This window comes from Cucurbita moschata, unplaced genomic scaffold (genome assembly GCF_002738365.1).
Source record: "Cucurbita moschata cultivar Rifu unplaced genomic scaffold, Cmos_1.0 Cmo_Scf00019, whole genome shotgun sequence".
Taxonomy (NCBI): Eukaryota; Viridiplantae; Streptophyta; class Magnoliopsida; order Cucurbitales; family Cucurbitaceae; genus Cucurbita; species Cucurbita moschata.
The window spans coordinates 638,260-662,407 of record NW_019268535.1 but is presented as its reverse complement, the minus strand read 5'-3'; the positions used below and the strand labels follow the sequence as shown (position 1 = coordinate 662,407).

The 24,148-nt window shown below is 37.3% G+C and overlaps 4 protein-coding genes across 10 annotated transcripts; 1 reads left to right on the top strand and 3 right to left on the bottom strand.

Annotated features, from left to right (window-relative positions):
- Positions 1–380: 380 nt before the first annotated feature.
- On the bottom strand, positions 381–7,160 carry LOC111457077. Its single transcript, XM_023099212.1, has 13 exons — positions 5,724–7,160; positions 5,441–5,615; positions 5,001–5,113; positions 4,771–4,869; positions 4,463–4,532; positions 3,914–3,969; positions 2,728–2,778; positions 2,166–2,270; positions 1,801–1,845; positions 1,601–1,706; positions 1,226–1,422; positions 883–969; positions 381–813 (listed from the first exon to the last, which is right to left on the bottom strand). Exons 1-13 carry the CDS (start codon positions 7,047–7,049, stop codon positions 640–642), a joined length of 2,604 nt encoding a protein of 867 aa, XP_022954980.1. The 5' UTR covers positions 7,050–7,160; the 3' UTR covers positions 381–639.
- Positions 7,161–10,607: 3,447 nt separating this feature from the next.
- On the top strand, positions 10,608–14,693 carry LOC111457079 (protein IQ-DOMAIN 31-like). Of its 7 annotated transcripts, none has more exons than XM_023099221.1 (8): positions 10,608–10,731; positions 10,907–10,948; positions 11,537–11,638; positions 12,116–12,412; positions 12,605–12,808; positions 12,911–12,985; positions 13,094–14,186; positions 14,380–14,693. In XM_023099221.1, the coding sequence occupies exons 3-8, from the start codon at positions 11,555–11,557 to the stop codon at positions 14,409–14,411; spliced, it is 1,785 nt and encodes a 594-aa protein (XP_022954989.1). In that variant the 5' UTR covers positions 10,608–10,731; positions 10,907–10,948; positions 11,537–11,554; the 3' UTR covers positions 14,412–14,693. The 7 variants fall into 7 exon arrangements, with proteins under 7 accessions (XP_022954989.1, XP_022954982.1, XP_022954984.1 ...); XM_023099214.1 differs by having other exon boundaries at positions 12,905–12,985; XM_023099216.1 differs by having other exon boundaries at positions 10,907–10,952; positions 12,905–12,985.
- A 130-nt stretch (positions 14,694–14,823) lies between these two features.
- On the bottom strand, positions 14,824–18,776 carry LOC111457081 (probable serine/threonine-protein kinase PBL3). The gene is made up of 6 exons (XM_023099223.1): positions 18,470–18,776; positions 17,040–17,374; positions 16,819–16,954; positions 16,608–16,744; positions 16,302–16,425; positions 14,824–15,748 (listed from the first exon to the last, which is right to left on the bottom strand). Exons 1-6 carry the CDS (start codon positions 18,531–18,533, stop codon positions 15,327–15,329), a joined length of 1,218 nt encoding a protein of 405 aa, XP_022954991.1. The 5' UTR covers positions 18,534–18,776; the 3' UTR covers positions 14,824–15,326.
- A 2,758-nt stretch (positions 18,777–21,534) lies between these two features.
- LOC111457173 (transcription factor PRE3-like) lies at positions 21,535–22,196 on the bottom strand. Its single transcript, XM_023099337.1, has 2 exons — positions 21,913–22,196; positions 21,535–21,826 (listed from the first exon to the last, which is right to left on the bottom strand). Exons 1-2 carry the CDS (start codon positions 22,033–22,035, stop codon positions 21,677–21,679), a joined length of 273 nt encoding a protein of 90 aa, XP_022955105.1. The 5' UTR covers positions 22,036–22,196; the 3' UTR covers positions 21,535–21,676.
- Between the last annotated feature and the right edge of the window lie 1,952 nt (positions 22,197–24,148).

Sequence of the window (24,148 nt, the reverse complement as noted above, 5' to 3'; positions counted from 1 at the left end):
CAACCAATGTGAGATCTCACAAGAGCCAGATACCAAGTGATGTGTTAGTGTTGGTGAATTGTGAGATCTCACGTTAGTTGGTGAGAGGGGCAAAACATTTCTTACAACAATGTAAAAACCTCTCTCTAGTAGACGTGTTTTAAAATCTAGAGGAGAAACTCATAAAGAAAAGCCCAAAGAAGACAATATCAACTAACGGTGAACTTAAGCGGTTACAAAACGAGACTTTAAGACAATATGTAAACTTACGAGGCAAGATAAAAAGTCAATTTGATCGCAATCTAATTATTATTTAAAAAGTTAATGGGTCGATCATTCACTCTCGGTGAGTCAAATTTAAAGAAACTGTTCGTCGTTCAAGTATATCTCGAGTTCAAGTTTTCTGAATATCAATTTCATATTAAGAACAAACAAATAAACTGTACAGCCGAGGCAGTAAGATCGAAAATACTAAACTTAGGAACTTTGTTATTCATTACACAAATCTGACCACCAAAATGGTCATCAGGAGCAGAAAAACGTTGCCTTTCTGACCCCTACACACTGAGCCACACACCCACCGTGTTTCAAGGTGACAAGAAGATGTCAAAAAATGAATATATCTCATATGCAAATTTTATGCTTCTTCTAACAATCCCTCTACTCCTCTTCCCAATCTAGTCCTCCTATCCTTTGTCGCCTTTTATCGAAAACGACTTTAAACGATTCACTTTCAGCACGCAATCGCTCCTCGAATCTGCTGTGCTTCTTCGACTCATTGCTGTTTTGGTTTGAGCCACGGTATTGGTATTCTTCTGGCAATGGGTTGGACTTCTGCAATTTTGTACCAGATGAGAATAAGAACAATTTTATAACATAGCTCATACTAAGTTAATGACTAACCAGGTTATATCCAGCACCAGGACCAATAACTAAAGATAATCTATTTGCCTTTTTTGCAGCACCGATCGAGAAACCGGTATAACCAGCCTGGAAAAGGAGCGTTTCGATTAAAAGAATAGCCAAAAACTTATGTACATGAAGACATTAATTAACATACAAACAGGAAGTTGCTGAACATTATGGAAAGGAAATATGACATTGACAAATACATGCTCTATGTTCAAGAATTTTCCAGATCGAACCAGATTTGTTTAGGCAAAGATACCAAACAGCACAGAGAAAACGAAATCGAGAGACCATTCGATCGCCACTATTGGTGAAAAAGATGAAACTCAACACAAACCTGGTCGATCCAGCGCACGGACTTTCCTTCTTTGGCATATGCTTGAATCAAGCCAGAAAGAGCATTTGCATGACCATTCGCGCCATCTGTTCTTTCAGTATCATCATCGTCTAAATCATTTGACCATTTACTCCTACGCAACTCTTTTACTTCCTCTCTCCGATGGTCCGATTCTTCGTCCCATCTCTTCCCGTCATCTGCAGTAAAATGCGATGTGAGAAATGAAAAAATGAATCGGGCTACGCTGCTTGTGAGTCAGACCAGTACTGATGTGTTGTTAGCCTACCACTAATTGAAAAGGATTCAAAATAACATAATATATCAACTCCTGATAAATACATATATGAATGTTTTTTTCATTCATGCTGACTATACCTTCAGAAGCATCGTCTCTTTGTGGATGTAATGCTGTCTTTATCGACTTCGTTTCTTGAAAACTAGATGGAGTATCATCATCTTCATCTTCCATATCCATGTCCACCTGGCAGACATACATGACATGGATAAATCATACAAGATAATATATAAGATTAATTCAAAATTTCATTGCCCAAACAAACAAAACAAAGCATTACCTCCTTAATTCCACTTTCTTTAAGGTCATCCCCATGACACAAGGACTGCAAGTCATCACAATTGAAAGAAAAACGTTCATTACAGGTAAAAAGTTGTCTTTTATCACCTCTATCTATCAAAGAATCAAATTGGCAATTTCTTTTCTTTCCCAAAGTTAATGTATTCTCATCAGAATGAAATTTGAAGTTTTTCTGTTTTCTTACAAATTATTCATGCCAATAATTAGTCGGTGCACTAAATACGTCGATCACAATTCGACATAATCTTGGCAACCTCATATCATTCAAACTATCTCGAAATATTATTGAATGAAAAAAGAACTTTAAAACAGATGAACAAAACCTCATGCTTGATTTCAACGAACCTTGATGTCCAATTGTAAGTACAAAGCCGGAGCTTCTTCCCATTGTCTTGCCATCTTTTGTATATCATCGAGATTAAATCCATGCACATTCCTCGCTGCACAGCCCTACATTCCCCATAGAAGAAAAAATCATAAGGAATATTTCGATGGTTTTCAATTGATAAGGCCTCAATTCTAGTAGAAAAGAAAAGGCAGTCACAAAAATATAATTTTAATTTTTACCAGGATGGGGGACTGTCAATTAAATCATTTCGACATTGAGTTTTATCGATTATTAAAGAACAGAGGCACCCATTAGAGATTAACTGCACATAATGCAGAACAGAAAATGGAAAGGATATACAATTTTGGTAAAATCATTGTATGTATATAAAAAAGGCTGTTATACTAAATGTAATAGTTTTTGTACATCAGCACACTTCTCTCCGACCATGGTTCGCTAATACTACTTCGTACGCTCTCTCTCTCCACTGAACTGAGCTTCAATCCAGGGGGATAGAAGGGGGGGAAACTCAGTGACGAACACCAGTAAAGAAACAACAGATAGGAGAAAAAGACTTACTGTCGGGTCCCTATACGTAGCTTCCAAAATGTAAACTTCATAGCCCGAACTCTAGCAAGAGAAAGAAAGAAATATAAGAAAACAAAATAGTAGACAGCAAAGCCTCAGATTACTTCTCTCGACTGTTTGCTATATATAACCAAGTTTTCATGATGGGTTATGTAAAAAGTAACACATCTGCTCTATAAAAACTATATTCATTGAACCTCAGATAATTAGTTATGAGATCATCATAATTGTGATAGTTGATTTTCCTTGGAATAAACAAAAAGAAGCATAATTCACAAATTATTATCAGAAAATAGCCAAATCTCCTTGTATGAAGCAGCAAAGTAGCGTAGAGAAAGGTTTTTATGATCTTCCTTTGAACTCCTGCGACCTTTTACGAACAGACTAACATGACGCTATATGAAAACTACCAAAACAAACCCCGAAATTAAAGACTTGCTAGTGAATAGAAAGGCAATGCTGTGGCATTGAGTATTACACCAATTGACAAGATTTGTGTTTATCAACAGGAAGCATGAAAGTACTATTAACACTGCAGGCCAAGAACAACAAGCATCCCAAGTATATTGAAATAATTATGTAAAAACACAAATAAAAATAAAATATAAAATCACAACTTTTTTGGAAAATGAACCATGGGATTTTATAAAAGCTCCCTCAATGGATCCAGTTAAAAATGGAGAATCATTACAAAATGACAAAGTACACCAATAAGATGCATGAAATCAAATGCGAGCATCCATAATAGCACTGATAAAAGTAAACAATATAAGCACATAAACTGTTGTTAACCATATGGACATTAAAAATTCAAATGAAGGTCATAAGCCCTATGGCTGAGAATCCAAAGAAAAATCCACATAGGAATTGGCTGGTGCGTGAATTCATGTGCAGCAAAAATAATCCAACAACTTCAAGTTGTCTCAACGGCATGACCAAGACTCAAATGTGGATGAAATAATGTACAGCCTACATCAACATCAGTTCTGAAGAAATGATCTGCCTTTTTATGCTGTCAACCTGATCACTACCTATTCCAAACTACATACTAAAGTCACCATGAACAAACCCATTGGAAAACTCAAAACTTAAATAAATGATGCTGCCACCCACATTTAAGTCACCACTTCAGTACACGACGGCTAGGGTTGTAAGAAAGAAAGAATTGAGAATATACCTTTGCAATTGCCCAAAACTGAGCAAAATCAGCTACCCGCAGATTGCGGTCATCCACTAAGACGAGGCACACATACCACCAACAAAAGGATCAATTGCCGAACAAACTGCATTATAGTTAGTGCAAAGGAATGCAGTGGCATTGGCACTGCATCACCGCTTAATCTAAATCAAACTTAGATCACTTAACTAGCATGTCTTAACAAGCCATCGAGACTGGGAGAGTTGTTGACATTTTTTAACCTTTTTAGATGCCTAAGTTATAGACTATTACTAACCATGCCACCTCTTTATGCTACCAAAGGCATGGGAAATGATAAGGTGAATACTAAACTATATGCACCAACAATTTTGAAACAGAAATTCATAAAAGAAGTCAAGTCAGCACATTAAGTACAAAATTCACAACATAGGGCCACAGGCTTCACTTTGAAAAACCTCAACATTGAAAATTTGCTTAAAAATAGCTCTGAAAGAAAGTTAGAATGACGGGGAAAATTTAGGACTTTATACAACTATTCTGAGATTCTCGTAGAAACAGAGTTCATACCAATTACAAAGGTGAATACCCCCTCCTCGAGGGTCTTCCTGAATGCTTTCAACATGCTCGACCGATAAGCCTAAAAAATATACCATTACCAGATACTGTCTCAGAAAGATGTGAAAAAATCTAAAAAATGCCATGCAGCTCTTGAACATCATTTTATTCATGAATATAAAAAAAATCATACATTTAATATGCCCCATAAGATTTTTTTTTTTTTTCTTAGGGAAAAAAAGGCAAATATTGGTATACAACATACAAGACCATTTGTATAAAATGACACACCATATATGATCTGTTGCATATTTATATACCTCTTCCATTTCGGGTTCGTAACAATATTCCATGACCTTCTTCACAATTGGCTTCTTGCCTTTAACTGAATTTGATGAATTGGTATCACCTTCCTCAACCTGTCAGAAAAAGAAGATAGTGCATGTGAAGTTAAATAATAATATAAATCGACAAAAAGAACCGAAAGTCTAAAACCAAACCTTATAATAACCACTGTAACAGACTAAAGGAGGATGATAATGAAGCCTACCTTTTCCACTTCTGTCATGAAGTAATCATCCATAGAATGTATACGAGGAGCATCACCACCATTTTCAATTTCAACATCACGCAACATCTTTGCCAAATAGCTTTTTCCACTGCCTGAAAACAATAGCAATTCTTAGGGTCCATTTTCTGTTCTCACGTTCACGTTCATAGAGACCTTTTCTTATCATTATCAGCAAAAGATATAATGACTCATGAAGTGCACAATTCAATTTAGATAAGTCATCTCGTCACAATCAAGTTCCTCCCAAGAAAATAGTTTGAATGAATGTTTTGGGTATTCAAGCAACAGAAGCAAATGATAACATGAAGCAACAAGTGTAAGAAAATACAACGACCATTTTTCTATTCTTCATAACTTAGGTAAGATGCCTGGCTTTCTGTTCAATTCTATATAATCAGGTGCAAACGAGAAAATGATACCTGGAAGCCCTCGGAGGATAACCACAATATGATCGGGACGAGTAGACCGATGAGGTCGCTTGAATAAATGCGAAGCATCAATAACTTTAGGTTTTGGCGAAGGCAATTGATTTAGTCCATAAGGTTTACCGTCTGCAGCAAACTTCTTAGAATACGGGTGCACTGCCAGAGAATCCTACAGATAAACAAATTGAACAAAGAGTTTCATGCGCCATCTCCCTAAAAGTAACAAATGTACCAAAAATTTAATCCATGATAAAAACACATATCAAACTCTTCGAACCTCCGTCATAGGACTAGATGAAACATGAAACATTGGTTTAAGGTGGTGAAAGGAGCGGTGTTCAGGAACTGAAGAATATTGTGAGGATGTTATTGGAGAGACACTAACAGGAACAGGAAACAGGGATGAAGGTTTTGCTTCCCAAGGCATAGGCGGCGGTGGAGAAGTAGGAAGAGGGGGTTGCTCGTCAAAGAAGCGAGAATCTTCAATTGAGCTTCCATTTTCGAAAAACCTTACACCCCCAGAATGTCGAGGAGCGTATCCAGCGCCATAATTAAAGTTTCGAGTACCGTGATGAGCATTTCCGTGAGATGAAAACGGTCTCATATGAGTGGGGTTCATCTCAGAGCGAGGGGGTGGCCGATAATCACGATCAAGAATGTTCATTTTGCTGTTATTTCTATCATCCATCCAGGAAAACGCTTGTGGGTTGTCCGAATAATGCAATTCATTTCTATGAGAAAGATAGCTATCTTCGGAGGCTTCAGGAGGAACAGGGCGTGGCATATGCTGAGCATGCCAATGGCCTCCACCCTGATCATATCGAGAATGGGACAATTCTTCGTTTTGGGAAGGCCGCCATGGGTCAATTCTGTTACCAGGCGCTGCCGGAGCATGCTTTAAATCGGACCAATAACCTTCCCTACCATTCTGGAATTGTTTTGCAGGAGCCAAATTCCCTTCATCGTGAAAATTTTGACTTCTTCCATCATTATCGCCATTACCTGAATCCTGGAAGTGATTGATTTCCAAGTTCCTCGTGGTGCCGACCTCTTCCGGATCTCCAGATCCCACTGAATTCTCGTAAGCCGGTCCACTCGATACAACCCCATGATCCCGAATCAACTTCAACCTACGTTCATCCTCAAATGAACTCCTACCGCTCTTCTGATTCTGATTAACCTCATGAACACCACCATCCAAGCCTACATCATCAACCCTCGGCCTCTTGTAGCTTCTCTCAGCATCGTTAACAAACTCATTTCCGCCATAATCATACTGTGGCGGCAAAAAGCTTTCTTCTCTGTGAGCCTGAAACGGCAGATGCCCATATGAAATAGCAGAATTTCTAATCCACGGCCTCTGATCTGCAAAACCATCGTCGAGATTCCCCATAGACGGGCGCGGCATCCCCATGGGTGAACGATGAGGGTCGAATCCAGGTCTTTGAAAAGGGGGATCGGGTCCGAAGGGATATCTAGGGTTTTGGTTGAAGGATGGATGGGGAGGACAAAAGGGAAAGTGAGGCATTGCGCAAATCGGGCAGACAGTACCTTGAATTGGCCTAGAATTCCATTGTTGCTGATAGTGAAGATGTTGATCCATTCTGAAACAAAATTAGGGTTTTAGAATCTCATTCTTTATGGTTCTTGACTCAACTGAAGAAGATGAAGAAGCCAGGGACCAACATTTTAGAATAACAAAATAAGCGCTCTATTGAATTATTAACATAAAATATAGGGATGAAAAAATAAATCATTTATATTATTTTCTAAACCCAAATTAATTTCCTATATTTTTTAACTATATTAAAAATATTTTAGTTACGTTGTAATAATAATTAAAATCTCATAAAATTTAAATATTTAATATTAATTAGTTATAATATATGAAATTTAATGTTACGCCTCTCGATTTTAGTATATTTTTTAGCCACTACGATTAAATTAAAATAATTTTATAATTGATCTCGGGAATGAATTTGTCGGATTCACCAATGATTTTGTGGAGCTCACGTTGTTCTTGCTTGTAAACTTAATTAAAGTCGACTTCATTTATTCTATATTTTAAATTTATTTTATGTCATTTTATTTAGTACTAATTATGATAGTAAAATTTGAATGATATATTTATTTTGTTTTTATTTAATTTTATAATTATTCTTTATTATTTATTCTCGAGACTTTTTTTAAAATAATTTTTAACTATTTAAAAGGTAATTTTCCATTCGATCTTAATTAATTATGCAAACAATTTAAACTAACATACTAAAAAATTTTATAGTTCGGTTGGGTCGGGTTCATTATTTAATATGGGTTATTTGTGTTGAAAGAATTTACAATCGGAATACTTGGGTTGGGTCTAAAAAATGTCTATCTCGAGTTTGTTAGACACGATGAGGTGTCTAACAAATCGAAAAAATTTTATAGTTGGGCTGGGTCGGGTTCATTATTTAAATGAGTTTTTTGTGTTGAAAGAATTTACAACCGGAATAATTGGGTTAGGTCTAAAAAATGTCTATCTCGAGTTTGTTAGACACGAGGCGGTGTCTAACAAATCGACTAATATTATTATTCACGTGTTTGTCTTATTAGATACGAGACGGTGTGCCAGCGAGGACACTAGGCCCTAAGGGGGTGGATTGTGAGATCCCATATCGTTACCAAAAATGTCTATCTCAAGTTTGTTAGACACAAGACAGTGTGCCAACGAGGACACTAGGCCCTAAGGGGTGGATTGTGAGATCTCATATCGTTACGTATCGTCGTCGTTCTCACAGTTTTAAAATGACTCTGTTAGGAATAGATTTTCACACATTTATAAGGAACGCTTTGTTCCCTAATCTGGGATCTCACAATCCACCTCCTTGAGGGCCCAACGTCCTTACTGACACACCACCCAATGTCTGGCTTTGATATCATTTGTAATAGCCCAAGCCCACCACGAACAGATATTATCCGCTTTGACCCGTTACGTATCATCGTCAACCTCACTATTTTAAAACGTGTCTATTAGGGAGAGGTTTCCACATCTTTACAAGGAATGTTTTGTTCCCCTCTCCAAACCGACGCCGGATCTCACAATTTTCATCTAAAACCAACAGTAATACTATTTTTGAGACAAAGTACAAAATTTATGAATATTTTTATTAATTTAACTGAAATTTTAAAAGAAAAATAATGAAATAACACAAAAGTAATGTTTTGGATTGTTGGGATCTCCGAGAGGTTTGGCTGTCTTGTCTCATATAAATAATGTATATGAATTTACCATAAAGTTTAGACTTAGGACAATGATATTTCAACAAAACTTTTAATTTTCTTATTTATTTAATTCATAAAATAAATTTTTACTTGTTTCTCGTTTTTCCAAGTGTCGGCGTTGCATTTCGACAGCTCAACTTAATTTCTTTGTCTTTTTTTTTTTTCCAATTATATTTGTTTTTTCATTTTGAAATTGATGTTTTCTTAAATAAATAAAGCACGTGAGTAACACGCGCTGAAACTGTGGGCCCGTACAGTGGGCCTTGTGGATGTTGGCCCAAAAGCAGTGGACGATAAGATAGAGGCCCACACAAACTGACGATCCACGTTTTATTTATTTAATTTATTTTTTATTTTCCCAAATTAAATGAATGGTAAAATTAGAGTTTATTGACATTTTTAGTTATTATGGTTAAATTTATTAAAAATGTTTACATTTCCAATTTTGCCCTTGAGATTTGGTTAAATTTCACAAATGGTCTCTAATGCAATTTCAAACCATTCTTACGGTTTGTTTATTTCAGCTGCATAATATAAAGAATTCAAACAACTGGTTAAAAATCAGTATTAGAAAGTACAGTCGGTAGAACCTCGATACCCATAGGCTTATTAGTTGAATGGAAGTTGGTGCCGACCGAACCGATTTTTTCAATTTTCTAACCCACCCCACTGAAGAGCACGGGTGGCATTTTGGTCTCAAGAAAAGTCATCCTTATCCTGTCCGGCTGAAGTCAGTTGCATATCGGTCAACCCAGTGCAACCCAAAAATAAGATTACAATCTAACCTACCCCACTGTATTTTTCAAATATTAAGAATATTTGAACTTGACGAGATTTTAGTTATTAATGTAATATGCATCGTGAACAAGTAAAACTGTTTTAAACAATAAAAAAAAGAACAACTCAACCACCCAATCCCGAAAATAGAATAACGAGTTGAATTAGGACTCGGGTCACCAACCTAATTCGTCCAAAATTTTAGGTTGGTACAAAAAAAAAAAAAAAATTCAACCCAATCTATCCGGTGCGGACCTATTTTAAAAATGTTAGGCTCAATATTCATTCAACAAACACACAACATTGTTTAGTCGAACAACCGACGAACGTGCATCATCATCAACAACTCTTCAAAACAAATACTTTCTATTTACCCCACACGAGAAAAATATATATTCTTTCACACCAGCGGTTTTAAAAAAAAATTATAAATAATTTTTCTATTTCACAAGGGTAATATTGTAATTTTTGACAAAAAAAAAATGAAATTTATGACATTAAAATTAAATCCAAATATATATAATCTAAAAAGAATATTTATATAATAAAAAAAATAATACTTTTTCTAGATGAATGTATCCCCACTCTAATTACAAATTAATTTAAAATAATTAAAACTCATGAAAAAAAGGGGAAAATTGAGCATTGCTCGAGTGACCGTGCGAGTTCCTTCCAGGGTGACCCGCATGCAAGCCACTCAACTTCCACGTGCACAACACGACATCCTCTCGCCATTCTCCCGCGCGTCGTGTCTGTGACTCTCACCTACTCTCCTAATTCCAAGCGCTTCTCCCGCGCGTCAGTTTCAAACTACCGCTACCAGGGCTAAAACCGTAATTCCACGCATGCTTCCGAATAAAGAAGCCCCTCAAACAAACACTTGGTTCCGAAGTAACTGCCCATGGGGGCCACTCACAACCCCCCTTCTTTAATTAATCCAACTGTTCTTTGATTTATTTCCACCGTCCGATTGAAACAACTCCCGAAGTATTCTAATCCAACGGTGTGGAAGAATCCCTTCAGCGGATTATTCTGGACTTCACCGCACTTTAGTGGATTTATTATTTTTCTTTTTTCAGTGGATTTTCCAGAGAGGTAAATTTATTCTTTTATTTATTTTGAATTCGCAAATTGGCAGAGCAGAGTAAAGAAGCTAATCCATCCAGACTTGCTCGAGAAAAAGGGGAAAAACAAAATGAAAAATTAAAATCGATGGAGCTTTGAATTTCACATTTTTTTCGCAGTTTGTAAGCTCTGTTCTCTCATTCTCTCGCGCTTCCTTTCATTTCTTGCTCTGTTCTTCTGTTTTGTTTTTCCTTTTTTACTTTCTTGGCTACTGTGTAGATCTCTCTCTGTATTTCCAGCTGCTTGGTTTGCTGGGTAAGTTCATGTTGTTTCTCTGAGGCTTTGTTTTCTGTTCAGGAATGGTAGATTAGGGGTTTTGAAGTGGGCACATTGATTGAGGTGGGTAAGTTTCAGATCTGATGATGTGGGTGTTCTTGAACTTCGTTTTGTCTTTTGGGTTGTGTTTATTTCGGTGTTTTGTGGTGATTTTGTCGGTGGGGTTTGTTTAATTCATGGGCTTAGTTTGTTTTCTTCGTGGGGTTTCTTAATATGTTGCTTTTGGGGTTGCTGTTCTTCGTTGGTCGTGATCTATATGAATTGGGGTTTGTTTGATATGCTCATTTCTGATTGTGATTTGTGGAGATTCATGTTGTTCTGTGATTGGTCTTTGAGCATTTGGACTCTCTGAGTGTTTGGATTTGGATGCTTTGATCTGTTGCTTGTTGTGTTTCTTTCTGGGTCGGTGAAGTGAATGACAGCACTGACTATGAGTGTGAGAGGATTGAAGAACTTGTGCTGCTTTTGATTTGGTAGCTCATGGAAGGGAAAATTTTAGTTTATGTACTAAATTATGTTTATTGTGGTGATGTTGTGAAGTTTGAGTGTGTTATTGAAGTTGAATAAGTGATCTGAAGTGTTTGATGTTTCGTATTTACTGTCGAGAATTCGATATTGCTATATTGTTCAGTAAGATTTTATGTTTGGCAGAGCTTGACCGTTTCAGCAATGGGGAAGTCACCGGGGAAATGGATTAAAACTATCTTGTTTGGGAAGAAGTCTTCCAAATCTAATCTTTCTAAGAACAGAGAGGTAATGGAGGTTTCGGTTTCGTTGTTGTATGAATGTTTCCGAGTGTAACATAGGTGTCTTATCTAGCTGCCAATTTTCATTTTAAGGTTCCGTATGATTCACTCGAGCTATAGATCCATCTGGTTCGTCTTTTGTTCTGTGATCCAATGCCGATGTATCTTCGTTTATTTCTGCAGTGCGCTCGTTCTAATTTGACTTCCAATTATATTTGTTGTCATCATACATCTCAGTTGTAAAATATTTTGAACTTCTTAATCATTATGCAAATATCTAATACGAGCCACAGACGTTCACGATCATTGGAACAATAGAAGTTAAGTCATGTTTGTTTGCCCACATGCTGACTTGAAGCGATGATGTTCGGTTTCATGGCTGTAGCTTGAACCTCCATACTGTCAATATTGATGGTGTCGGTGGGAAACTGGGTTGAACTGAATTACCAATTGTTTAATATGTCTCTCTTTTGATACCGTGTAGAAAAGTGGAAACGAGAAGGAAGTATCGGTTTCTGTCAAGGCATCAGAGGCAACTTCTGTTATTACGCATACTGCAGCTTCGGAACCAACCCCAAATACCATTGAGACGAACGAAGTGGTGTCAAAAATTACCCACAATGAGGCAGCTAATGCGTCGTGTGAAAGATCGATATCAATTACAGGAAATCAAGATACAGAAATTCAAGGTTCTACGTGTCAAGATGCACCATCTGATCCTGAGAGAATCCGTAAAGAGGAGGCTGCAACTAAGGCTCAAGCTGCTTTTAGGGGTTATTTGGTAAGTATGGTACTCGTTGTAACGTGGTTAAAGTGTATGTTGTTTTTGATGCTGGACGCCCGTCGTCTTCAAAATTTTGATTATTGGACTTGATGAAATAATACTTGCACGTTGTCTTGCGTAATATGCTAGGTTTATTACCTTCAATTTGACCACATTGAGATATTTTACTGACACAAATTTTGATTGAAGGCTCGCCGAGCATTCCGGGCCCTCAAAGGTATTATTAGGTTGCAGGCCCTTATTCGTGGTCACTTAGTGAGGAGACAAGCTGTTGCTACTCTATGTTGTATGCTTGGAATTGTTAAGTTTCAGGCTATTGCTCGGGGAAGGAGAGTGAGGCTTTCTGATGTCGGTCTCGAAGCGCAAAACAAATATAGATTAGTGCAGCCACAGGTACTGCAGAAAATTACACTGCTATTGTTATCTACATACATTTTGTTTACAGTTCTATGGGAGTACATTTTGTTTAAAATATCTTTTCAACATCAGGAGCAGCTATTAGTGGCCCGTGCTGGAGTAAGTCTCTCGACACGTATGGCGAAGCTTTCAGCAAATGCTTTCACTATCAAGGTAAGTTTATCATCACATCATTCTCCGGACATGGTTCTACTGATGTTCATCTGTTAAATCTGCATCGAGTAGCAATGAATTTTGTCATTCATATATTCGTTCTTGTAGCTCGCTTCATCTACAACAGCCAAACCTCTACAAATCTATTTTGATAATGAAGATGAAAATTCAGCCTTGAAATGGTTAGAGCGCTGGTCAAATTCTCGATTCTGGAAACCGATTCCCCCAGTAAAAAAGGCTGCAGAGTTTAAATCTCAAAGAAGGCTGAGCACTGGTCAAACGGGCGAGGGACATACCGTGAGGTCAAAACGAACGAGGAGAGTTCCCACTGTAAACAATGACAGTACTGTCCAATCATCTGCAGAAGTCGAGAAACCTAAACGTACATTTAGGAAAGCTTCAAGTCACTCAGCTGCAGAGCAGGCTCAGGAGAATCCTCAGATGGAGCTTGAAAAGGTCAAGCGCAGTCTAAGAAAGGTCCATAACCCCGTTCTCGAGAATCCTACCCCAATTGAAGCAGATGTGGAGAAGCCGAAGGAAAGTTCGGATAAGGTTTCTAATGGTCTAGGCCGTGACATTTTGGCCAGAGGTACTAATAATTCTTCTGAGAAAATGAAAAAAGAGGCTATCTCAACGATACCCGTCCAGCCTGATTTGGAAACAACTCCTGAGCCGATACCGATAAAAGAGGTACTTAATGTAACTAATGGTGAGCCAGTTGTAGAATCACAGCCTTTGATTGAGGGCAGTGATAAAGATAAGAGCATAGCTGGTAATGAGGCTGCTGTGGAGACTAAGCCTTTGACAGAGAGCTACCCGAAAGATGCCATCAACCAATTATTAACAAATGGGGAATCAAACCATAAGGAAGATAACGCTAACAATGAGAACCCGAAATCTGGTAGGAAGGGCTCTACTCCAGCCAAGCAAGAACGAGTGGAGAACGGGTTGCAACACAGTCCAACCATACCTAGCTACATGGTAGCAACTGAATCTGCAAAGGCAAAACTAAGAGCACAAGGATCTCCAAGATTCGAACAGGAGAGTGAAAGAAATAACAACAATCGACGACATTCTTTACCGTCATCCACCAATGCTAAACTCAGCTCACCGTCTCCACGAACACAAAGACTTGTTCAAGCAGGCGGTAAAGGCGGAAACAAAAATGACAAGGCACACATGGGATCCAGAGATGGAAATGGTAAAATACTCATCATCTTAGAAGCTACATACGAAAGCTTTAGCATTGATATCGATGCGGAATCCCGTTCCAACAGGAATACGATTATATTCTTTTGACTAATTCACAGCATCCACTTGAATATCGTTTAGAATCCGAGTTTATTTGTCTCTGCATCCTGCTGAAACACCATATCTTTTGAAATTTATTGCAGGAAAGGTAATCCAAGCAGACTGGAGAAGGTAAGCATTGGCTTTTCAGTGACTGGGACCATCTTCAAGTGGGGCTGCTGAGGCCTGTATGGTCTTATCTGATTATCCTTTCATCTTGGTTGTTTGAGTGCATGTACATCATAGGTTTTATGTTTTTTTCTTCACTGTTTTCTGTTCTTTTTCATCCCCAAGTTTTTTGTGCTTCCATTACACATTATTTAAGGTACCTCTGTTCTAATACAGATTGTTTATACTGTATCTGATTGTGTGATTATCTTGTTCAATGACACCTTACTTATGCTGCTGCTCTCATGGATATTTGTGTGTGAATTCATCAAAATTTGCTGCTGTTCTTCCTTGGGTTTCACTTATTCTGATTCAGATACTGTCTTTGATGTTTGTCTTTAAAGTAGAAATGTAGAAACTGAGATGTTTGTTCAATATTCTGTTCCTGAAAAAGGAAATGAATTGCATCGAAACCGATGCAACGGGCAAAGGTTGCTGGATTCGAGCCATTTCCGAGTACATTCTCGATGGTGAACATGTAAACAAGGTATACGAACTGCATTAAACTTGGAGCCAAGTGATATCTCATACAGACAAATAACACAAATCACTCATAACACCATCCGTTTTGTCGACTCTCAACCCGATGATTTTCCAAAATGAGCATGAGCTCGACCACCATGGGAATGGTGCGGCATAGACCATTATTGGGTTCCAGAAGGAATGTTGACTTAAATTGTCACATCTTAGCTTCAAATCCTTTGTCATGTCCTTTCGTATTTGATTCATTTATGTCCTCTTCCTTATCACAACTCTAACTCTCAATGCAAATCCCTCGGGATAAACGGCCAACTAAAGCAACTCTCTTGAATGGCTGATGCTACTCATTATTTCCATCCTTGCTTTGTAAAGGTAATATCTCTGCAACATGTCCTTCGGGGTTTCATATGGATGGTAATGGAGAGCTCCCTTTCTGTGTTGTGGAATTTACAGGTGAAGGTAAATTATGTGTTATTGGGGACTTCGGTCCTGGACTGCTTGCTCTTTGGTTATCGGTGGGCTTAACCAGGAGGAGCTGTTCCAGAGCATATAAAACTTCCGACATCAGTGGTCGGAATTTTGCCTCCCGAATGCACTGCAACGCAAGGACTGTAGTCATGTAAGCAGCTTTTTGTGGGTATTTCCCCTCCAACCTGGTGTCCATTATCCGAAATAACTTGCGCTTATCGGCTAGATAAGGTCTTGCCCAATCCACAAGATGCTGTTCGACGCCAACTTTAGTTTTATCTACAACACGTCTTCCCGAGAGGAGCTCTAGTAGCACGACCCCAAAGCTATACACATCACACTTGGCTGTTAGCATACCTGCATTGCAAAGAGAAAAGTGATATGAACACGTTTTGCCTAGGCTCGGGGGCACTGTAGTTCAAGATCAAACATTTAGAAACCTATAGTTACAATGAAAATTTAACTTCCATTGAGTAAACGAAAAGAGACTAATGCTGTAACAAAGCAAGCCCATCACTAACAGATATTGTCCGCTCATTAGCTTCACAGTTTTGAAACGTGTCTACTAGGGAGAGGTTTCCACACCCTTATAAGGAATGTTTCGTTCCCCTCTCCAACCAATGTGAGATTTCACAATCTACTCCCTTGGAGGTCCAACATCTTTGCTGGCCAACCGCCCGATGTCTGGGTCTAACACTATTCGCAATAGCCCAAACTCACCGCTAGTAGATATTGTTTGCTTTGGCCCGTTATGTGCGATCAGTTTTACGATTTTAAAACGCATCTATTAGGGAGAGGTTTTCACACCCTTATAAAGAAGGTTTTGTTCCCCTCTCCAACCAATGTAGGCCAAAAGCATCCCACAATAAACCAGTGATTCTTAAAATGGGGCAGAAAGCAGAAAACAAACCAGTGGCAATGTATTCTGGAGCAGCATAGCCTTGAGTACCAATGACCCGAGTGGAGACATGACTCCGATCACCAGTTGGGCCTGCTTTCGCCAAACCAAAGTCCGAAAGCTTTGCATTGAATTCCTGTGTGCATAATAATTTCATACTTACTGATCAGACAGCTAAACTTTAGTTATAAATTCACAACAGCTTGTATAGATTAGAACGAGAACGAGGAGGAAAAAGTGTTCGTATCTTCGCTCTACTTCCTATTACGGTACTTTTTCGTACGTATTTCATTTACTCGAACAAAAGAATAGACATACAGAATCTAAGAGGATGTTTGAAGCCTTGAAATCGCGATAGATAACTGGCTCTGCGGAGTTGTGCAGAAAGGAAAGCCCTCGAGCAGCTCCGATAGCAACTTTGATCCTTCTTGCCCAAGAAAGTGGTCGTGCACCCACTGCATTATTGTATGACAGAGATAGTTAAGAACAAAGGCTAATGGTTGCAGTTAGCCAAAGCGTTTTGACTTACTTCTGAATAGATGATTTTCGAGGCTGCCTTTGGACATGTACTCATAGACGAGAAGTCGGCTCTCCCCGTCGAGGCAGAATCCGATTAGTTTAACAAGATGTGGATGATGAAGCTGACTGAGGTGAGTTACTTCTGACTGCAATCAATAGCAACCTGATTTATAAAGCCAACTATAAGCCCGAAAGATCAACGGGTCGTATAAAAAAGAACAAGAAAACTACCAGCCATTCCTTGTGGCCTTGAAAGCCTTCAGATTTAAGCTTCTTGACAGCAACAACCATTCCAGTTCCAGGCTTCACCGATTCGAGCGTTTGTTCATCGAGCCATCCTTTGTAAACATGACCGAACCCTCCTTCTCCAATGAGAGTGTCGGGGCGGAAGCTTTTCGTGGCATTCTTAAGCTCACTGTATGTGAAGGCTTTCAGATTTGGAGACAACAATATTTCACCTTCAGTTCTTTTAGGTTGAAGACCTCTAGATGGAGTATTCCCACCAAGTGCTGGAGCTCTCAAAGCAGCAGTTGAATGACCTTTCCTATCTTGATTATTTGGTGTTTCTGCAAGGGATAACAATCACAATGACTTAATATGAAGCTCAAAGATCAATGTTTAAGCTAAAGTTCATTAACAAGAACACCGCCTCCTTCGCACAGTCCGATCCCACTGGGTTCGAGTGTTTGCAACATATCGTATCTTATGCTCGTTGTCTCTCGAACTCCCGTGCATTAACCCCAAGCGAAAATTTCTCCAATGTTCCATAGCCTACTATAACTTAGCTTCGGTTTAGTATGCACTAGATAAACCGAGGAGAGTAGCAAACTCTTACTGAATAGTACCACCATTCGTCTAACAGTCCCTGTGAGATCTCACATCGGTTGGAGAGGAGAACGAAACATTCTTTATAAGAGTGGGGAAACCTCTCTCTAGCAGATGCGTTTTAAAAACCTTGAAGAAAAGTCCGAAAGGAAAAGCTTAAAGAGGACAATATACGCTAGCAGTGGGCCTGGGTAGTTACAGCCACCGTCTATCTGCCTCCCTGGAAACACATTATGATCTTCAAACCAGCTGCAGTTCATTCGAAAGCAAACGTAAATAAATAACATCCTGACCCGCCCGTTGTTTCATCTATCTCTTCATGAGAGAGGTTATTTAATAGTCCAACCCTACCGTTAGCATACATTGTTCTTTTTGAGTTTTTCCTTTCGAATTTTCCTCATTGTTTTTAACTCCAAATGATGTGTGATCTCACAATCTATCTCTTTCAAACCCAATGTCCTCTGACACTTAGTTCTCTCTCCAATCAATATAGGATCTCACAATCTATCCTCTTTCGGGACCCAACGTCCTAGTGTCCACCCCCTAAGGGGCTTAGTGTCCTTGCTAGCAACTTACAAAGCTAAAACTACGACATGGGGATTGAATCCAAGCTACGAAAAAACATCGCATAAAGGGGAAAAAAATGGCAGAGAAATCACAAGAAAAACCAAAACAGCGCTACAATCCATTCATCCAAGAAAAACCCTAAACAAAGAAATCACGGAAAGCTACCATTTCCAGAACACAAAACAAAGATTATCCACTAAAAAAATGAGGAAAAACGAGAAGAATCCATGGAATCAACAACAAAAAGGGAATTAGGGCAAAGAAATTACCAGAATTAGGGAGCGATTTGAGAGAGATATTGACCTTAGCGCGAGCTTGGAGGCAATTACCCATTGGAAAAAAACGAGAGCGAAAGCAAGAAGAAGGCAACAACAAGAACAAGTACGAAGAACTCTGAAAATATTGCAGAGTTCGATTCGTTCTAGTGACGCTTCTCTCGCTCCTCTTCGAGCATCGGGCGATTCTTGTCGCCCAGTTATGGAGGTTAACATCAAATCTGAACCAATGCAACAAAAATTGAACATCATTTTTTCGTGACAAAAATAGATTTTCGTGTGATTTTTATTTCCTTTTAAGAAAAAAAAAAAAATAGAGATAGTGACGCCGGAAGAACGCAAAAGGGAGAGGGATGAGAATCTCGATGTCAAAAAACAGATAAATTGCTGACGTGTAAGTACCGGAACACACTTCGCCGGCGACAAGCAGCTCCGTTAACTACACTTTTACTAAAATGCCCCCAACTTTTATTATATTAAATTAATTATACCATATTGTTATCAATAAAAAAAATTTTAAAAAAAGGAGAAATTTAGGAAAATGTAAAATGACATTTTTAGGAAAATATGTTTTTTTTTCAACTTAAAATTTTAGTTAAAAATGATTTTTCGGGGACCGAGACGTGGAAGCTTTTTCTGTCCTCGTCTCTCCTTGCAAAATTTTTCATTTATTTTTGCTGGAAATTAAATTTTTTTAATCATTTTTATTCTGATTCCTTAAATAAGGAAACTTTATTTTAAAACGGGTTAATAACAGAGTATTTAGCGTTATGACTGGTTTTATAATAGTTAGGTTATGTTGGCTCCGTCAATAAGCTTTAAGCACAATTTTCTGAAATAATGAAATATAGTGAAATTGAATTTTGGTTAATAAGAACGATTAGCTAAGGTAAGCTTACGAGCACTAAGACAATCTCTTAAAAATTTCCTTAAAAAAAACATGTGAGTGAGAACAAAACATGTTGTACGGACCATATTGGTCTGGGACCATATTGGTCTGTGATGATGGTCTCCCCTCTTACAAAAACATGGTACGAAGGGGATAATCCACACTCTGAGAAACATGTCAAGACAAGCAGACAACATAACAGACGTTAAAAATAACAATTATTTTTTAAAATCAAAATAAAAAATTATATAGAAAAATAAGTAATTATAATTATTGATATTTTTCAATTATACAACTTAGGAAAAAAAAAAATTGATCCAAGGGTCCAGTCTACATTGCTACCCAATCTTTTTCATCAGAGAAAAATTATTAAATTCTTTTATGTTTCTTTATTATCCTTATCTACCCCTTATCACATCGATATCTAATAATTTATCGATAGATATGATAAGATCAATAAAAATTAAGTTCGTTTACCTTATTAGCACAAGGAACTAGGTATAGCATAGGCCTCCGTTATTTATATATGGGGTTCTGCTTCTAGTGGCAACATGCTATGGGGTGATGGTCCCGTTTATGGGGTCAAATCAATACGTTCGAAAAAGGAAGATTGGAATATCAATCTCAATCCCATCAATCGAATCACTTTTTCGAGAAATACGAGACATCTAAGTCATACAAGAGATATATTCATTGATAAGGAAAATAAAAAATGGGAACGGTGATTGGATTGATGATAAAATAGAATCATGGGTCTCGAACAGTGATTCGATTGATGATAAAGAAAGAGAATTCTTGGTTCAGTTCTCCACCTTAACGATCGAAAAAAGGATTGATCAATTTCTATTGAGTCTGACTCATTGTGATGTCCCACATTGGTTAGGGAGGAGTACAAACCACCATTTATAAGAGTGTGGAAATCTTCCCCTAGTAGATGCGTTTTAAAGCCTTGAGAGGAAGTCCGAAAGGGAAAGCCCAAAGAGGACAATATATGCTAGCGGTGGTTCTGGGTTGTTACAAATGGTATTAGAGGCGGTGTGCCAGTAAGGACGCTGGGCCCCAAAGGGGGATGGATTTGGGGGCGGTCTCACATCGATTGGAGGAAGGAAAGAGTGCCAGCGAGGACGCTGGCCCCCAAAGGAGAGTGGATTGTGACGTCCCACATTAGTTGGGGAGGAGAACAAATCATCATTTAGAACAAATCATCATTTATAAGGGTAAGGGTGTGGAAACCTTCCCCTAGCCAACACGTTTTTTTTAAAGCGTTAAGGGGAACCCCTCCCCTCAAATGGCAAAGAGGACAATATCTGTTAGCGGTGGATCTAGGTCGTTACACTCATGGTGATCATTTATCAAAGAATGACTCTAGTTATCAAATGATTGAACGACCGAGAGTAATTTACTTACGATATATATATATATATATATATATATTTATTTATTTATTTATTTATTTATTATGATTATTCTTGAATGTCGAGAAATATACTCATACAAACCATAAATTAATAATTATATCAATTTAAACTTGGTCGTATTAATTAAATTTTTTGAATAATTTAAATAATTTGTTTCAAATAAATAATAATTTTAAATGTGTTAAAATCGATGCATTAAATATTAAGATTTATTTATTTATTGGTGTGGTTGAATGCTCTTCACGCGTGCTTTCAGAAGAAGCAGCAGCTACACTTCCAATTTGTTTTCATATTCATTGCTTTTCTTTAGGGCATCGCCCACATCTATATATATATATATATATATATATATATATATATATATATATATATATACACATCTCCTTATCCTTTTCCCCATACTTTCCTTCCAATTCATAGCCACACACCACACAACAACAACGTGCCATTTACTTTCAATGCCCGATCAAGATCTCACGCTAGTTAGAGAGAAAAACGAAGCATTTCATGTAAGAATGTAGAAATTTCTTCCTTAGTAGACGTGTTTTAAAATTGTGAGGCGAACGACGATACATAATAGGCCGAAACAAACAATATCTATTAACGGTGAGCTTGGACTGTTATAGATTCTTTTGGGTCGTGTTCTTCTGGTTGAGAGATTGCAAATTTTCAAGCGTACAAGTCATGAAAGTACTGAAGTATTGATAGAAGATTGTACTTACTGTAACTCATTGGTACTGTTAGATTAGCTTACGTAACCAAAAACCCGAGCTTTTTTGTTCTTTTTTCTTATTGAAACCCTTTAACGAGAAACTTATACAAAACCCAAAAGCCCTAAACCAACAAACATTTAATTAATTATAGGAACATCATATCATATCATTATTAAACATCTCACTGTGTGAGCAAGCTTCTTATAATGGCGGCTTGAGCTGTGTCGGATGTCGCCAACAACTCCGACAGTCTCTCACTCAGATCGTCTACTTCTCTATGTAAACTTCGAATATAGTTGCATGTCTCTTGCAATACCTTTGCAGCTGAAACCTACAAAAGAAGAAGAAAAAAAGTCATAATGGGTCTATCTCGAATCTCTTTCTAATACCATACTAAATTTGAACGCTCGTGCATACCTTATCAGAATGGCGATTACGAATCTCGGGCAAGAGCTGTTGCAGCTTATGAACGAGGTCAGTGATCTGTTCGTCGCTGATTCTTACTGCACTCGATTGCCTCGAACGAGATCTGCCCGACATGTTCTTATAGATAATGTCGAAAAAAGGAGCTAGCTTTACAAGAGTGAGTGAGGAAAGAGGTAAAGGGTTTGTTTCTAATGTTTGTTTAAGCTATAAAAAGGAGTTAAAAATGGGAAAGGAACAAAGAGAAGGAAGGGATCTAAAGAAGAAATGCATGGGAGAAAGCTGTGGGCTAAGAGCTCTATTTAAATAGGGTTTTGGGAATGCTCCATTTTTGTTGTCTTTGCATACAAACCACAAGTGGGTCTTAGTGGACTCTCTGAGGACTTTGATGACAACCATGTGTACCTTCAATTATAAAATAACCCTTAATCGGCATCTTTTTCCGTTGGTGTGATCAGGCCCGGATTCGAACGTCTAACTTTTTAGTTGATATACGTCTAAATTAGTCTCGTGGCTGTCATGGCTTCCCTTTTCTATTCTTAACCTAGTTTGAGGGTTTTTTTCGTATACTAAGACGAACCTGGTCCATAGGAGAAATCAGGGTCTAACCATCCTAAATTAATCTATACCAACAGACTTCAAACGGGTTATAGGGTTTACCAACAGACTTCAAACAGGTTATAAAGTTTACCAATAGACATGAAATGGGTTATAGGGTTTATCAACAGACTTCAAACGGGTTATAGGGTTTACCAACAGACTTCAAACGGGTTATAGAGTTTACCAACAGACTTCAAATGGGTTATAGGGTCTATCAACAGACTTCAAACGGGTTATAGGGTTTACCAATAGACTTCAAACGGGATATAGAGTTTACCAACAGACTTCAAACGGGTTATAGGGTTTACTGGCTAAGTTTTACTTCAATGCCTATGACGTGGTCAATGGCTGTCACTTATGGCCAGAAAAGACATTACGATCCTACTTACGGTTTGCTACCTAACCCTTTTTAGATGAAAATCCGATAATTTTTAAATTTAGGTATAAAAAAAAAAAAGTGTATACTAATTTTGATATTAACCAAAAATTAACATAAAATTCTAAAAAATAATAAAAAAAGAATTATATATAATAAAATAATAATTAAAAAAAAAAGGAAATGGGCCTACGTGGAGGAATCGGAACCCGAGGGATAAATAAATGGGTTGACTAGTCAAAGTTGATAAGTGCTTCCATGTTCGCGAGATTTACAACGTGTCACGCCAAACATCTCCATACATTACATGCACCGACTTTTTCCCCACATTTAATTATTTATTATTTATTTTTATTTTCCAAGAAAAATCCCCACCGTTGGATCCTAAATTCCAATCAAAACTAAATAAAAAAAAAATCGGTGATACATATAAAATAAAATAATAATAAAACGAAATTATAAATAAAAAAATTAGGAAATTATTTAAATTATGATTATAATATATATACAATTTTTGGAAGTTGAGAGCAAGTTGACTACGGAAGACATGACATTTGCAGCTAAATTAAAATTAAAAAAATTAAAAATTAAAAAATTAATTAAAAAAATAATTAAGAAAAAAAAGCAGATTTAAGATGACAATGAAATCTCGTGGCAGAGAGATCTGATTTTGGTTTGCATTTGGAGAAATATTATTCTTCATTGTCACGTGCTTATGCTCCACGTCATCATTTCCCAATCCCAATATAAATAATTTTATTTTTTTAACTTTAAATAATTTTAAATGTTTGTTTACAACAATTTTTGCCTTTTAATTATTAATAATTAAAAGACGACATGTATTTGAGGAAATTATTTTTATATTATATGATCCAATTAAAAATAATATTTTTATGTTTATTATTGTATTATTTATATTATAAATTTAATTTATTAGGGATGTTATAGATTTTATTTTAATTGATAATAATTTATTTATGTGTATTTTCCCCGAGTGTAGTATATAAGGTAGAAGAGCTAATTTGAACACATAAACTAGTTGAGCGGATTTTATTTTTTGTTTGCCTTTACCGGTTGAGCAAACCAATCAAAAAGCTTGATCGAGAATTTATTTGAGGTTCTCATAACACGACAACGAGTGCGTTTACATCGATGTATCTACTTCAACTTTACCTGTTTCCAGCTGGTGAAGGAACCTATACTTTTGTCGCTATAGAGGCTTAGCTATAGTTTTTTTTTTTTTTTTTTTTTTTT